We start from the raw sequence: 15,026 nt of genomic DNA on the forward strand, positions 1-15,026 counted from the left end.
GTAATCTGTGCAGTGTTTTCTGTGCATGTTGGTGAAATAGGTGGAATAATATCCTGAAACCCTCAGTATGGATATGTAACTTCAGCCACCAGTTATAGGAATTCTAGCAAATCAGTGGCTGGATTAAGTACTGAGCAATGTTATCCAACAGTCCTTCGTAGAAGAACTAACTTTTCTGTACTGATTGCATCCTTAGTGCCTCCAAAGTTCTTGCCCATATCGTCTACGCCGCAGCCTGAGAGACGGCAGCCACCTCAGAGACGACACTCCATTGAAAAGGAAACACCAACCAATGTGAGACAGTTCCTACCCCCTTCAAAACAGAGCTCCAGGTCACTTGTAAGTGGAGTGGGTGGTAGGAGAGAGAAAAAGAGGAATGCTAAGAGTATAATGAAAATTAAAACTTGGCTTCAGTGTGATTAGAACATGACCCAAAGAAAACTCCTCAATTCAGAGACAGCTCTTGGCTACTAAAGGTGTTTTGAAATCAAGATTTGAACTTTGTCTCTCTAACATATTTATCCAAAATCCCAGGTACAGGTGCCTCAGAAAATATTTACACTTTGATTAGGACTCCAGGTAAACCACGTGTCTTGATTTTTGTTCCAGAATGTTACCAAAACAGATGAACTTCACCTTACTGATATTCCACTTGAATAGAGACAATTCCAAATCAGTGGATCTATTTGGGGATTTGGGGGAATTTTTTTAGTTGTTGGAAGTATTGCAGTTAATGACTGGATGAATGGAATGATTTCTTTTCTTCCCACCTTAAGAACTTGCTTGGTAATGTTTATGCACATGAAAGCTCTTTCAGTAATCCAAATCAAGGTTTGTCTGTGTTGCTTTGTTGAAGTTACTGAGGCAAAAACCTGTATTACTGCTTGAAAAGAAAGTACAGTGCATTTGATCAATTAGCTTTAATTGAGAACTGTTTTCCAGCAGAGTCCAAACAGCAAAGGGTATGAAATCCTGATTCGTTTATGCTGACATACTGATTAGTGCTTTGTAATTTCATGCAGGGTATGTTCCTTGTCTCTTTTCCTACCAGCAGGGTTTCAAAGTGCGCCCCATGAGGTGCTGGTGAATAGAGAAATCGATAAACACATCCGAGTTTTGAAAGGAAGGGTATTCACTTGTCCTGTCTTGTAGTGCAGTGGTATTAAAGGGCTTTGAAGAGCATTTTTTTTGGCCCAAGAGATGACAGCTGGAATCCAAACCTATTAGATGATGACGCTGATCAGTGTCAGGAAAAATATGTCCAAATATTCCCCCAACAGGCTTTTCCTTCTGAGAGGGTCTTCTGGATTTTATTATATCCTTCCAAGTAGAATGTAGGTCAGGTAGTAACATGTTGATAAATGCATGGCACAAGTGGACATCTCCTGGCAAAGTGAACTTGGAGCAGGATGTATTGCAGCAGACCCGAGCTGGAGGGCTCCTTCAGCATGTGTTTGAAGTCACTGTCACGTAATATGGGTTGCCCTGTCACCTCCTGCTGCACTCACTGTATGTGGAAACCCAGACTTTATTTTCTGGTAGGCCCAGAGTCATTCACAAGTAGTTTAAAGGGAGGAGGGGAAAAAGCGTCCTATGTTATACTGAGGCATTTTACACTTTTACACACTTTTAGTGTATCTGAGTGTGCTACACTGTAATATTAATCTCATGTGTTTCAGAGGATCATGCAACTTAAAATCTTAAATGAGGCTATTATTTTAAGTAGGTCAACCAAGTTCTTACCAGGATCTTCTTGACCACATACATATTCTCCCTCTGTCAGTCTGTTCATTGACATATGCCTAGAAATATGCATTAAAAAAAAACATTGCAGAAAAACCAATTCAGTTATTCCATTCCCCCTGAAAAATACTAAAGGAAAAGAGAGAAAAAACCATTAGATAAGTCAGGCTAATTTGGGAACAGATGGGAAGGGTTTTACTAGTTTATTTTGTGCTTAGGGGGGGTTTTATTGTTTGTTTTGGTCTTTTTCTTTTTTTAAATCTTTACAGGACTGTCACCTAGCTTGGTTTTGACTTTGAAGTGGAAAAGAAGGAAACCAGTAGTAAAATGATGTTCCATTAACAAGAACCTATTTTATTTGATGCCTTGAGAGCTAATTCTTTATCTTGGCAATAGTGCCCTCTAGGGTGTGACAGACACCTCCCTTAACACTCTTGTTTTTCATTCTGGGAGATGAGTTCTGATATGCTGGCACTGGCCCAGTTCCATACTTTGGCTTTCTGCAACTCTCTCCTTCCCAGAGGGATGCCAACCTCTTCCAGTGGCTGCGCCAGATGTTGCATCTGTAAAATTCCCAGTCCCAGAGTGAATGCTTTCAATAAGTGCAGAGTATTATTTATTTTATATTTGACATCACACTTCTTCATCCCTTCCTCCAGGACTGATGGAGTTTCATTTCTTATCACAGCTCCTGTGACCCTGGTGTCTCTGCAAGGTGAAAGAGGCCCTGTCAGCAAATAGTCATCAATGCCGGTGAAGCCAGGCAGGGTTTGCTACAGTCTCTTAGCAGGATTAGCAAGAAACTGCTCTGTCTTGCATACTAACGATGGTTTTGTGAACTGGCATCTCATCAGACAGAGCGAGTTAGGCCCAAGTAGGTGGGGAGGGGAAACAAACTTGGAAAAATGCCAAACATAGTCCTTTTGACATGTCACCCTGCCAGTGCTACATGGAAAGGCAGGGTGGCTCAGTGATTTTGGAGGGGTCAGCCCTGGTGGTTGCTGTAGTGAGCTGATTTGGTGCTTAATCAGTGAGATCAATTCAGTGTCCTGAGATTTACATGTGGATGCCTTTGCAGTCTGTTTGGTTTTTAAATTATTATTATTATCATTATTCTTTTTCATGACCCAGAGGACCAAAGCTAATGGTTTCATTTATACACAGCGTTCGCTTCTCTGCTTCCTATCTATTGTTCAGGTTCCTAGGATAACCAGTTTATTTCCAAGGATGACTTTCAGACCACTTTTTTCAACTATGCAAACAGCTTCTCTGCTCAGCTCTCATCCCGTTGAAGCAGCCATGTGTGGGGTGGCAGGGGCTATGTACTATCTCTGTGAGAGAGCTTTTGCCAGCAGGTGGAAACCCACAAAGGTTTGCCTCTTTTTGCTGGCTTTGGAAATCACCTTCACCAGCATGTTCCCTCCTAGGGGAGCACTTCCTCAGCTGTGGCAAGATTACAGCTTAGGCTGGGACATTGCACCTGATTGACTTTGATTTCAATGTGTGTAGGATATTTGTGTGTCTTCAATCACCTCACGGGGAAAAGAAATCAGTTCTGAAAGGACAGCAAACTAAAAATGCAACATCACCAGATTACCAATGGGACAGACCTTAAATATTACAGCACATGAAGATCCTGCAGCAAAAATTCAGCAAAACTGTTGTAATCCTTGGACTATGTTGAAAAGAATAAGGTTTTATGTTTCTCCCAAGATATACACTGTGTAGAATAGAAGGGCACTTGCAATCTGCTTTAGTTGAAAAACCTACATATTGTTTTGGTCCTCAGCACACTTATGTATCAGAACTTGCAGAACAGTTTATATCCATGTAGCAGGGAAGGCAAATACACTGAAAAGACAAAGTAATCCATTTACCCCTATGTTAACTGAAGATGAATCATTTAATGTTTCCTTCTTTTTCTTATCTCAACCAGTAAGTGGAAGGGTGAAACCTCTTGTAGGAGAGTTTATAGTTGAGATACCCAGCTGACCTTTTAGAAACGTTTAGTCTGCAAAAGGAACAAGAGTTTAGAGTGCCTGACTAATTGTGAATTGCAGAATTGAGAGGCCACTCCAGTGCTTGTTCATTTTGCAATTTACTAATGCAACTCATTTGAATGTCTAGTGACATCCTTTAATGAGAAGAAGGAATACATTAGAGTAAAAATGTGTTAGTCATAAGGACCTATTAGGTGTGTGTACACTGAGAACGACCTACAAAGCACATTATGGATATGCAATTCTTACTACCTGCTTTTCCTGCATAAAAAAATGATACATACACTCCTTAAGCTATAGTGTTTAAAAAATTATTGCATAGTCAGTGTTAAGCCAGTTCTCCGGAGGATCATGAAAACTTCAAGTTCAAAATAGTATTTTCAAATAATTTTTTTCCCCTTTAAAAATAGGCATACTGGCTTGTGTTTAATATTAAAATGAGTATTGAGTATAATTCTGGAAAATCAAGACCATTCAAACCACATTTTGTCTTTACCATGTTCTGTCATATGTGAGTATTGCAGAGTGCTCTCACTTGGAGCTGCCAAATTTGGGTGCAGGCTATTGTTGGAAGTTTGAGCAATAACACCAAAGCATCTTTGTTCAATGAAGTTTAGCCAGTGCTTAGCATAATTTAATTTCAGTGCCTTAGAGGTAGTGTAGAAACAAAATATTTTCTTGTGTACTTATTTATATTCTGAAAAAGGAAAAAAAAACTCCAAGCAGTTTTCTGAAATCGGATTATTTATCTTTCATTTAATGTTGCATTAACATTTTGTTGTCCTTGTGTAACCACTGGAATTAAAACATTAGCATTTAAACATGTGAACATTTTCTATGTTTCCCCTGCTGCCTGCTGGCTGTTTCTATTGTAATGATACTCATTTTCAATTGGTATGACAACAGGCCCACATTATTCCCCTAGTACGTGCTCTACACCTATAGCAGATCTGCAGAATTTCTTCAAAGGAGCAGTATTCCCCGACGTCATCGTTCTGTAAATTAAAGGAATGGGCGTTCATGAGGGGGAAGGAAGAGCTTCAAGTAAGAAATGTATTTCTAAAGGACTTAAAGCTCTGGTTGATTGCAAGCATTCAGGCAGCCTCATTCACCTCGGATAGTTTCCCTCAGTCTCCCACGATGCAGACTCGAGGGGTTTTGCTGGCATTGTGTGCATCCCGCTTTCCCACCCACTTCCTCTCCCGCGCCACCCCAGCCTTCAGCCGTGCCTTCCCTATAGCAAGGCAGTTGCTATGGGAAGAACCCAGAACAAAATGCTGAGAGCTGCTGGTTAGCTGTAAAGTTGCTCATAAGGAACAGAAGATACTTTGTTTTGGCTGTGCAGTTTTACACCTCAGAGCAAATTGCACCTGCTTTTGATGTAGTTGGTTTTTTTCCAGAAAAATACCCCAAAGGTTTATCTGGCAAATCTAACAAAGTTAACTCAATTCTAGTCTTTTGTGGGGTACCCTAAACAGAGTGAAGTTTCTTTGTGTTCCCTTTCTAGATAGGTAAGACAACAGTTTTTAAAAATGTGGTGGTTCCTAAATGCTAATGTTTGCCAGGTCTGCAACGTAGAAAGATTTTCTTTTTAATCTGATGGAAAGACAGAACAGACCTCTGAGTACATGGAAATGGAGCATTTCCGTACTAATCCGATTCATCACTTCAATTTGTAAACGAGATCTCCAAACTGTCAGCCACATCTTTGTGTACGCAGGGGAAATTTCCTTCGTTTATTCAGAGAGCACTGCCTGTCATTGTCATTACTGCACAGTAGCCCCTCTGGGCTGCCTGAAAAGGTTCACTAAGCATTAAGCAGTGGGAGTTCCCACAGAGGTTTCTGTCTTTCTTTTGGAAATGTATAATCAACTACTAGGCTGGATTACAAATTGGGTTGGTGTTTTTATTCCCTGGTACCAAATTCAGGAGTTCTGCATTCAATATTCTCCTAAATGCTGCAACACAGAACAGATACAAGATTTTGTAAGTGGAAAGTTGTGCTGTTAACTCTCTATTTGAGCCTCTACCATTTATAATGCAACACTGGGTAACCAGTTCACTTGCTTGATACTGGAACATTATTCTGTAAAGCTTAAATTGCTGCTGTTACTTTCTGGGGCAGAAAGGAGAACTCTTCTGCCCGAACTGATGTAGCTTTTTGTAGTCTTGGTGTGATTTTGATCCCGTGAGCACCAAGATGTGGTACCACTGAATAAAAATTTCTGCTAGAATGGGCTACTAACAACTTTCCTTGGCCACTCTGGGCATCACAAAGTCTCAGAGAAATTATTTTATGTATACCTCAAACAGCATACATAAAATAATGCCATCTACCATATTACATTTTCCGTTTCAAATTATAAATCTGAATGTTGATTGGCTTGAAACAAATGTTTGTAATAAAAGACAAATGGAGAGAAGGATCAAGTGGTTTGAGGAGGAAAGATGGAGAAAACTGTCATTTTTGTGAGGGCTGAACATAAGACCATCTAGATCACACTTATGCAGCTTCCAATGGTTTGGCACTCATGTGATGCCCATGAATGAGCCAGTGCTATTCCAGTTTGATGGGAGAAACCCCCTGTTTCTGGAGTTACTAACCAGGTGGCTGGTTGTCTAGGTTGAACTCTGGAAGAAGCCTTTTGTCTTTGAAATAATATGGGGGTTTTGGCTTCCAGGAGGAGTTCTGTTACCCCGTGGAATGTCTGGCTCTGACAGTGGAGGAGGTCATGCACATCCGTCAGGTGCTTGTGAAGGCAGAGCTGGAGAAGTACCAGCAATATAAAGACATCTACACTGCTCTCAAGAAAGGAAAGGTAGGGCTGAGTCTGTGGAGGATCTGAAGGGTATTGAGGGAGGCCAGTTGCACATTTGTTTCTTACCCTGTATTAGAGGGAAAGAAGAGTTATCCACCAAACATCCCCCTGAATGCCTAACACATGGGTCAACTTCCTCAAGTTATGTCCAGAAACACAAAAACTTTTCATGGAAACACCTTGTTTGTTTAGATTGTCTATAAAAATGCAGTAGCATTTGCAATTGTCAGAATGTATCTGTACGTGTCTGGTTTAAACTTCATTGACTGAAGTGATTTCTGTCCCCATGCCTTCTGCAGGTTTGGTTACCTTTTCTGTTCCAGAAAAAAGAATTGCAGATAGCAATAGAAAACTACAAGTTCTTCTTGTATGAATCCTTATTATCAAGCACAGAGGGAATTAAAGCCTTCAGAGAAGTCAAGGCACATGTGACCCCAGAAGGACGTTTAATATTAAGAGACCCATTAACTAATGCATTTTTCTGTAAACTGCAGATTGGAGATTGGTACTTCCCAGTAGAAGCAGCATCCTTTTCTCCCACTTTTGACTTGCACTTCTTGAACACCTCCAGCAAGTCTATTTTGACTTCACTGTGTATTTTATCTACAGGCCTATCTGTGTCTAGTATGGAGACTTGTTTTAAAGATTTAATACATTTAAGGCAGAGAAACAAGAATCTTATGGTGTCATTCATTACATTCAGCTGTTGCCTGTTGTCATGATATATAAAGCTTAGTCATGAGCTTTTATCAAATCTCAAAGTAGGTTGAGGCTTTCATTAATTTACCCCACTATTAAAATTGCTTGCTTTTATTTCTAACCAAATTTATCTAGTTAACAGGCAAGTTTTTAATTTAGGCAAAACAATTAAAGGCCTAGTTCTGAATGTATGAAGGGACAATTCTGGACCTTCTTCTCCATATCATCTTAAAAGTACAGACCCCAGAACTGGATGTAGCACTGCCACTGTGGCCTTGCCAACAGCAGCTGGTTGGTGAAGTCACCACTGTGTGGGACTGTGCTTAACATTGTGGATTCCTCTGTTCTTCTTCCTGTAGCTCTGCTTTTGCTGTCGAACAAGAAGGTTTTCTTTCTTTACCTGGTCTTACACTTGTCAGTTCTGCAAGAGGTAAATATTTAATGTCTGTTAATAAATGAGTACCATTTCAGAGGGAAAATTATTCTTTATACATTAGAAACCCTCAAACATTACTGCTGCATACTGTTGGTTGGGTTTAGTTCTGTAACAGTCTAAGTTAAAAAAACTTTTCGAAAACATTTCCTTTGTAAGTGATAGAATTGCTTTCTTAGACTGAAACTCTTGACTAAACGTGAGAGAAACACTCATTTGTTCTTCTATGCTTATGGGAAAGCAAGATGGAATTTATTCAAACTCCCCAGTCAACAGTTCCACAACCTGTGTTTTTGGGGGAAACATTTAAATTTACTTTTTTGGCTATTTTTTGAGTCTTGGGGCAGGGGAAAAATGAGAAGGAATACTTGTGGGAAAAATGATAAATTTGCAGTTAACAGTGAGACAGTAAGTTGGAAGATATACGTAACCACTGAATTGCAGTCTCACTTACCAGAGGAGGTTTCTTTAGAGGAAAACCAGCTTCTTTTTCTTTTGTTTTTCCCCTATTTTTTAAATTTAGGTGTAGATCTTGTTCAGCATTTCTCCTTGCTTTTGGCTTCGTGTTCTGATTGAAGTTACTATGCTGAAGAAGCTTTAAAAATTAAAATGCTTGTTTAAGGGGAGGATGGGGAGGGTTCTAACACCTGAAATCCCTTATTCTTGATTTAAACATAATTTTTCCCAATGGATTGATTCATGCTCTTGCTTTCTTCCACAGGCCTGTATGCTCACAGTGTTGCAAAAAAGTAAGTAAGGAAACTTAGGTTTTGAGCCTTTCTAAAAAGCTGCAATCTTTGTAATGATGCTGCATGTTCCCTGTGCTGTTCCCAACAGATGCGGCTGCCATCGAAGCCATACTCCACCCTCCCCATCTTCTCCCTGGGACCTTCAACCTTGCAAAGGGGAGAAAGCTTCATGAGGCCAGAGAAACCCTCTACCAGTCACCACCATTCCCTGCGGAGCAGGTGAGAAACAACCCGGCCTCACTTGTGCCTGTTGCAGATGTTCCCCGGGTGTTTCATGCTGGGTCATCAACCATGAAGGTGCTTCTCCTCTGTTTTGTAGTTGGCAATGTTTCTAATGCTTGTAGTAACTTCTTTGAAGCCTGAAAAGCCAGGTCTCTTCTACTCATTGCTTTGATTTAGAAATAGCAACAGTAACAGTGTCTTAAACCTTTTTCACATTACAGCTGAAAAATAATGAGAGTCTGGGACAGCTGTATTTCTGTAGCACCTCTGAAAAAATATCCTTAACATGTCTTTTTCTGGTGTGAATGAACTCTTTGGAGATAAATCTTGCAGGCTAAAATCACCACTGAATGGGAATTCAGTGATGTCTAGTGCACAGATTTATCCTTTTTTCCCCCTTATTTTCATAATACCAATTTTCATAATTTTTTCACTTCAATATTATCAGGTTATCTGTTGGTTTTATATCTTATACACAGATGGTTGTCAAAGCGAATCCAAGAAATTAAATATAAAAGGAATGCTCCTTTTTGAGGGAATCTGCTGTATAAACACACTGCACAGATCACCATTGCTATGAAGCTGTGTAGATTAGCCAAAGACATCAGCTATTTTTAGTTACTAGCAAGGTTGGTTTTGCCAGGACACAGATGTTACACACGCCCTCAGTCAGTGACACTGCAATGTTGCCAATCCAGGCAGAAGCTGTCCTCTCCAGTGTTTGGTGTAATTTGGGACAGGAGGAAGGGAAATTTAAATCCAGACCTTTCTGATGTAATTTTTCCTGGGGCCCACAGCCCCAGGAAAAATTATTTGGCCCAAGTTGCCAAATAACGTGGCAGATCCTGCTCTTTCGCCTTTCAGGTTGACCTCAAGGTCCAAGTCTATGGATAAGTCACAAGAAGAGTTTCCCAAAGAATTAATGGAGGACTGGAGCACAATGGAGGTTTGTGTGGACTGCAAGAAGTTCATCTCAGAAATCATCAGCTCCAGCAGGCGCAGCCTGTCTCTGGCCAACAAGCGAGCCAGGTTAAAAAGGAAAACGCAGTCGTTCTACATGTCGTCACCAGGAACCTCGGAATACTGCCCCTCGGAAAGGACGATCAACGAGATCTGAGCCGTGTGCCTTTTGCTTTGCTTCCATCTCCATGAGGTCATCATCCATGAGCGAGGTCACTGGAACCGGATTGTCATCCCTTTGCTTCGTTCCACTTGACTGGCTTGGGTTTGCATTAGATCACGGGATTTCCTATTCCAGCAGGTCCCGGAGACACGGAGCGCTGTGTTTGGATCTGTGCAGGGTGATAGGCAGCGGGGCAGCTGCTCGCGCTGGGAGAAAATCAACAGTTTGGAATTGTTGCCTCTTTTGTACGTGTGCGTCGAAACGAGAAAGCCTTTTCTTGTTTCCAATCTTTTTTTAACCATGCTTTGAATCATGAGCTGAGAACAGGTGTCTGGTGGAGAACCAGATCTAGCACAGTGTCAGTGTTAGCAGAGTAGCAAGCAGTAGGTCCTGCTGGCATTCCCACCCTCGGGATGCTCACGGCCTTGTTGAGGCAGCCAAGGGCCATGTCTCACACCAGGCACCCAGCATGAGCAGCTCTGGTCAAATCAATTTTTTTTTGAACCATTTTGCTTGCTCTGAGATCAGGGTTCAGCACAGGACTCTACAGTGTCAGTGTGCTGGGGCAAAGCAGGTGACAAAGCTCTTCACCCGTGTGGTCGGCCATACCCCCGAGCTGCTGTACTTCCGAAGCCTTAGTGTCCTTCTGAGTGTCTCCTGAGCAGGTTTTAGTAGTTTACTTTCTATCTTGAATGTACGATAATGACTACTGGTAGCAGTGAATTTTAATAGTAGACAAAGTTGTACAGTTTATGGGGAGGATGGGAAATAAGGGAGGCTTCTAATTATAACTGGATACCTGTAAAATTGTTCTCGTAACTCAGAGGAAACAGTGAGTAAGGTGTAAATTTGTATTATAATGGAGCACACAGATACTGCTATAGTTCTGTCTGACAGCATATCCATTAGTAACCCCATTTTTTCTGGGGTTTATAACTTGGCTGTAAAAATTTGTGTTCTGCTGAAATTTGGGACAGCGCTGTCTCAGATTGGGAGCGATCTCTCTTTTTTTTCTTTAATCTTTTTTTCATTCTTCCCCCCTTTTTAATTCACTCACAAGGGAGTGCTAGACTAATTGTTTAGAAGTTCCAACAATTTTACAACATTAACTGACATCTCATGCTTTTTTTGCACCTTTTTTTATATTCAAAATACTTTTCTTTTTTTAAATTCAGTCATAGCCAGAGTTTAGTCAGTAATTTGGGGCCAGATCTTTTTGGTATTTAAAAACAAGCTAACATAGCCAAGTTATTAATACTTGAAAATCAACTACTGTAACTTTTTTCATAAATTTTTAAATACCCTGAGGCATATTTAATATCTATATAGCAGTGTATTATAGAATGACATAGCAGAAAAGTTTCAGATCTATTTATTAACATTTCTATACTTCAAGTTAATGATACCTCAGAACTGCTCCAAAGTAGCTGGGACTGGACTTCCATAACATAGTTTTAAAGGTGTATTCATCAAAACAGCTTCCTCTGTCCAAAAAGCCCAAGAGACAGACTGCCCCTCTGGCCCTGGCAAGGCACAGTGCCGAGGCTGGGAGGCACCAGGGCTGCTTGGCTCCCATTTGGCAGCCTTTGGAGCAGCCATCCATATCGTCTCTTTTAGGCTGATTTGAAAAGCACATGCAAAAGGCTCTGTAAACCTTCCCAGGGAGTCAGCCATCCTTATTTTTTGTTAAAAGCCCCCTTGGAAAATGAGAATTTTTGCGTATGTAGGGCTTATTGAAATAGTTTCTATTTTTTCTGAACCAATGCAAACAGGAAAAGCAGGGCTCAGTGCTAACTCTCTCTCCTTGCTGTCCCATGTAAGGTCAGGTGTCACAGCCCTCTCCTCGTGGTGCCTCTGGAAAAGTGTCTTGCATGTTAAGGCACCCGTAGTACTGGCAGGAGATAGGGATGTGGGATTGCAGGGGAGCAGCACAGGCAGGCTGGTGGGCAACGTTCTGCTGTTGCTGGAAGGGTCGCCTGATCTCAGTCACATCAGCACTTTTTCTTGTTTCTGTGCCAAAACTAGGCCATGTATTTGCTGCACAGTGCACCAGGGAAACCAGGTGGAAAGAAATGCAGGAAATCTCACTTTGCATCTGCCCTGTTGTTGTTGTGACGATATTTTCATGGAGGTGCCCCAGCCATGTTACATTCACCCAGCCCTCTGCTCACAGTCCGCTTCCCTGGTGTCCTCAAGCCACTGAGGTGCAGGGCATCCAGCACATTTATTTTCCTCTTGGAGAGGAATCTGTGATGTAGAGCAGGCAGGATGAGGGACTAAGTAACTCATGAGCATGCAAAGGGAAACGAGTCTTTCATGCCTGTGCCCTGTTCCACTCTGGCAGTGGCTGGGAGTGGCTCTGGGGCAGTGGCAGAGCCTTGTGATCCAGCCTGTGCCTTCCCAGAATTCCCAGAAGTCCTTGGCTCAGGGCAGGCTCTGCTGTGCTGGGCAGGGCACAAACACTGAACTACAATGCAGTGGTTGTACAGACGGCTCCCTGTTGCTCACACAGAGGTGCCATGGGCCAGGGCCGGGATAACCTCCCTTTTTCCCTGGAGAAAACCCTCCAGGCTGCTGACACATGCTGTGGCAGGCTCCAGAAAACATGGTGTGGAGGCTGCCTCTCGCCTTCACTCCCATCCCTTCCTCCCTGGCAGAGTTGCTTCGCATTATCCTGGCATTTCATTCCCCAAGAGGAAAAGCAGAGGGTTGGTTTGTCGCGGGAAGCCTGAAGGAGCTCAGCTCGCTGGTTGCCTGGCTCTGCGGAGTGGGCTATTTTTAGCTTTCCATCTCCTCCCTGCCTGCACCAGCATCCCAAATCCACTGCAGCCATTGGCTCAGCACCCCGTGGTGCTGCCCAGCATGTCCTAGTTACGGGCTGAACTTCACGTCAGCGTCAGAGGGGGAAATCAGAAGCTTGTAAATAGCTGTAATATATTTATTAATATTTAGGAAATCTCCATCAATCATACAATGGGAATTGACTTTCCCATGATGTTTTAAAAAGGAAATGAGTCTTATTTATATGTGTGTTGGCTGTTATCTTTTATTAGAGTTAATGCTTTCAGCCCCCTAATACAGTTTGCACATCTTAGAGTGAATTACTGCTGAAAAGAATGCAGCACTAGCACAGTGAACTCCATTCCATGAATTTTAAAATTATTTTCTTCTTCTTTTTTTTAGCTTTATTAGTATGCCCAAGGTCTGTTAAAATATATCATGGGAGACCCAAGGAGCTAAAAATGCCTCTGGCAGCATCAGTCTTGTTTTGTATGTGAACCTGGTTGTGGGGAATGCAAAACCAGCTCTGCCTCACGGCAGTGATGGAAGATGTGAGCAGACTTTTGCTGCAGCTCTCAGACCTGACCTTTCAAGTGTTCATGGTGACAGTAGTGTTTTGGGGGGTTGTTGGGTTTTTTTTCCCTTTCTCCATTACTTCCTTTATACAGGGAGGGGTGTTACCTGGTGAAAATAAAATGCCTTTCCGTTATAACCCTTGTCTGTGTTAATTATTCATGGGGGAGCTGATCTAAAGGTTCTGTCTCTCTCTTTTTCATGCTCTTATAGTTTTGTAAGATCAGCCAGATGTTTCTTTTGGCAAAGAATTGTTAACGAAAATGATTGCATAACAGCTGAACACTGGCTGGGCTGCATGAAGGGATGAAAACATGTCAAAGTACCCTTAGAATAGCAATAAAAACTGCTTGTGTAACCCCAGTGATGTGATTAGCTCCTCGTCATCATCTGCAGCCAGCTCCCTCTGTTACCAGTGTGCTGCTTCTTCCAACACTGGCAGGCTGTACCTGAGGCAGCACGTTTGTCCTGCATGTAGTACAGGCTTTGGGAAACCTCCATCCCTCCCTCATCACTGGGAGAGAAATGCTGACAGTCTTTTGGAGAGGTTTTTGATGGATTTGGTTTTGTTTTTAAACCAGAAGTGGAGAGACCATTATTATCGCAACTCTTACATTGTTCTCTTTTCTCTCCTGAGCATCCCTTTTCCCCAGTCAAGTTCAGCATCAGCTTCCCTGGTTCATTACTGGCTGCATGCTCTATAGGTTAAAACTAATTTAGAACCTCCAACTTTAAGCTCCTGATTGCTACCTTCCTGCTTTACTCCATCCAGCAGCTCTGCACAACTTTTAGGAATGTCTGTCTCATCTGTGAAGCAGTGACAGCACACAGGCATGAGAGAAAGGTGCTGCAACTCTACGCTCTGGTGCTACAGCACATGGATTATGTTCATGTTACCAGGAAATTTTATACTGTTGCCATGTTGATAACTTGGAGCTGCTCTGGTTTATTTCTTCTTTTGTATGTGTGTATCTTCAGGCCAGTGTGAAAATGTTTATGAATACCTATTCCAGCTATAAACCTCGTTCATTGTTTCTGTCTGATTTTTACTATGGTGTTCCAGATTTTTTGGGTACCTGAAATTTTACCATTGCCCAGAACTTCCATGTAGGAGAACCATGACAGAGGGGTGTTAGCTCAGCCTGATGTGATACACAAAGCCACAGAACCCCACGCTGAGCGGCACCTATGAGTTCCAGCAGCCCAGAGCAGAGGCAGCCTGGGGCCTTCCCTGTTCCCTCACCTTGATGTTGAAAAATCCCAGAGCTGCCCATGTTCCTCGGCTGCCCTGGCACAAGCTGTGAGCTGCTCTGTGTCCCACGGTCCCCAGCTGCAAAAAGAGACTTCAGAGTGATTACAAACTTTTTAAAGAATTTTGAGAGCTGCTGCTGAAGAGCTGAGTGCTCAGCATCAGAGCTGAAAGGATCCTGCAGTGCAAGTTTCCATCTGCTTTCAGTACTTGAAAACAATTAGCCCCACTTCCAGGTGAAACAAATTCCAGAGAGGTGAATCTTTAGAAGACTTTGACAAGCAAAGACTTGTGAATTAATTTTTCTATGGTAGGTCTGCACTCAACAGATGTCATGGGGCGTAATGAGGAGATGGAGCTAAATAGGTGTCAAATAGCCATGGCAAATTGTATGTGGCAGTAGCTTAGTTTGTTCATTTGCAATAAACCAATTCAGTAACTTTGCAGTTTCTTCCCTGGTCAGGCTGTTTCGCAGTCACAGTGCCTGGCTGAACTGAGTGTCAAGTGTGAGGTAGGCCAGGCCCTGTGTCCTGAGGTAATGACAGGAGCTGCTGCCATCTGCAAAGGTTGGCGAGATGAGTTCTGTAGAACATTTCTAGAGGAAGCCCTTTGGAACAGACCCTGCAGAATAGACC

At 42.2% G+C, this 15,026-nt stretch overlaps 1 protein-coding gene across 1 annotated transcript in view; it reads left to right on the forward strand.

The window, feature by feature from the left end:
- SPIRE1 (spire type actin nucleation factor 1) overlaps nucleotides 1-10,057 on the forward strand; it is a 66,774-nt gene extending 56,717 nt beyond the window's left edge. The window contains exons 9-14 of the mRNA XM_082289636.1: nucleotides 197-339; nucleotides 6,425-6,562; nucleotides 7,621-7,691; nucleotides 8,416-8,443; nucleotides 8,532-8,662; nucleotides 9,530-10,057. Of these exons, the coding sequence (XP_082145762.1) occupies nucleotides 197-339; nucleotides 6,425-6,562; nucleotides 7,621-7,691; nucleotides 8,416-8,443; nucleotides 8,532-8,662; nucleotides 9,530-9,782 (764 nt within the window). The 3' untranslated portion in view covers nucleotides 9,783-10,057. The remainder of the gene's footprint in view (nucleotides 1-196; nucleotides 340-6,424; nucleotides 6,563-7,620; nucleotides 7,692-8,415; nucleotides 8,444-8,531; nucleotides 8,663-9,529) is intronic.
- Nucleotides 10,058-15,026: the final 4,969 nt, after the last annotated feature.

This window comes from Coloeus monedula (genome assembly GCF_965178545.1).
Source record: "Coloeus monedula genome assembly, chromosome: 1".
NCBI lineage: Eukaryota > Metazoa > Chordata > Aves > Passeriformes > Corvidae > Coloeus > Coloeus monedula.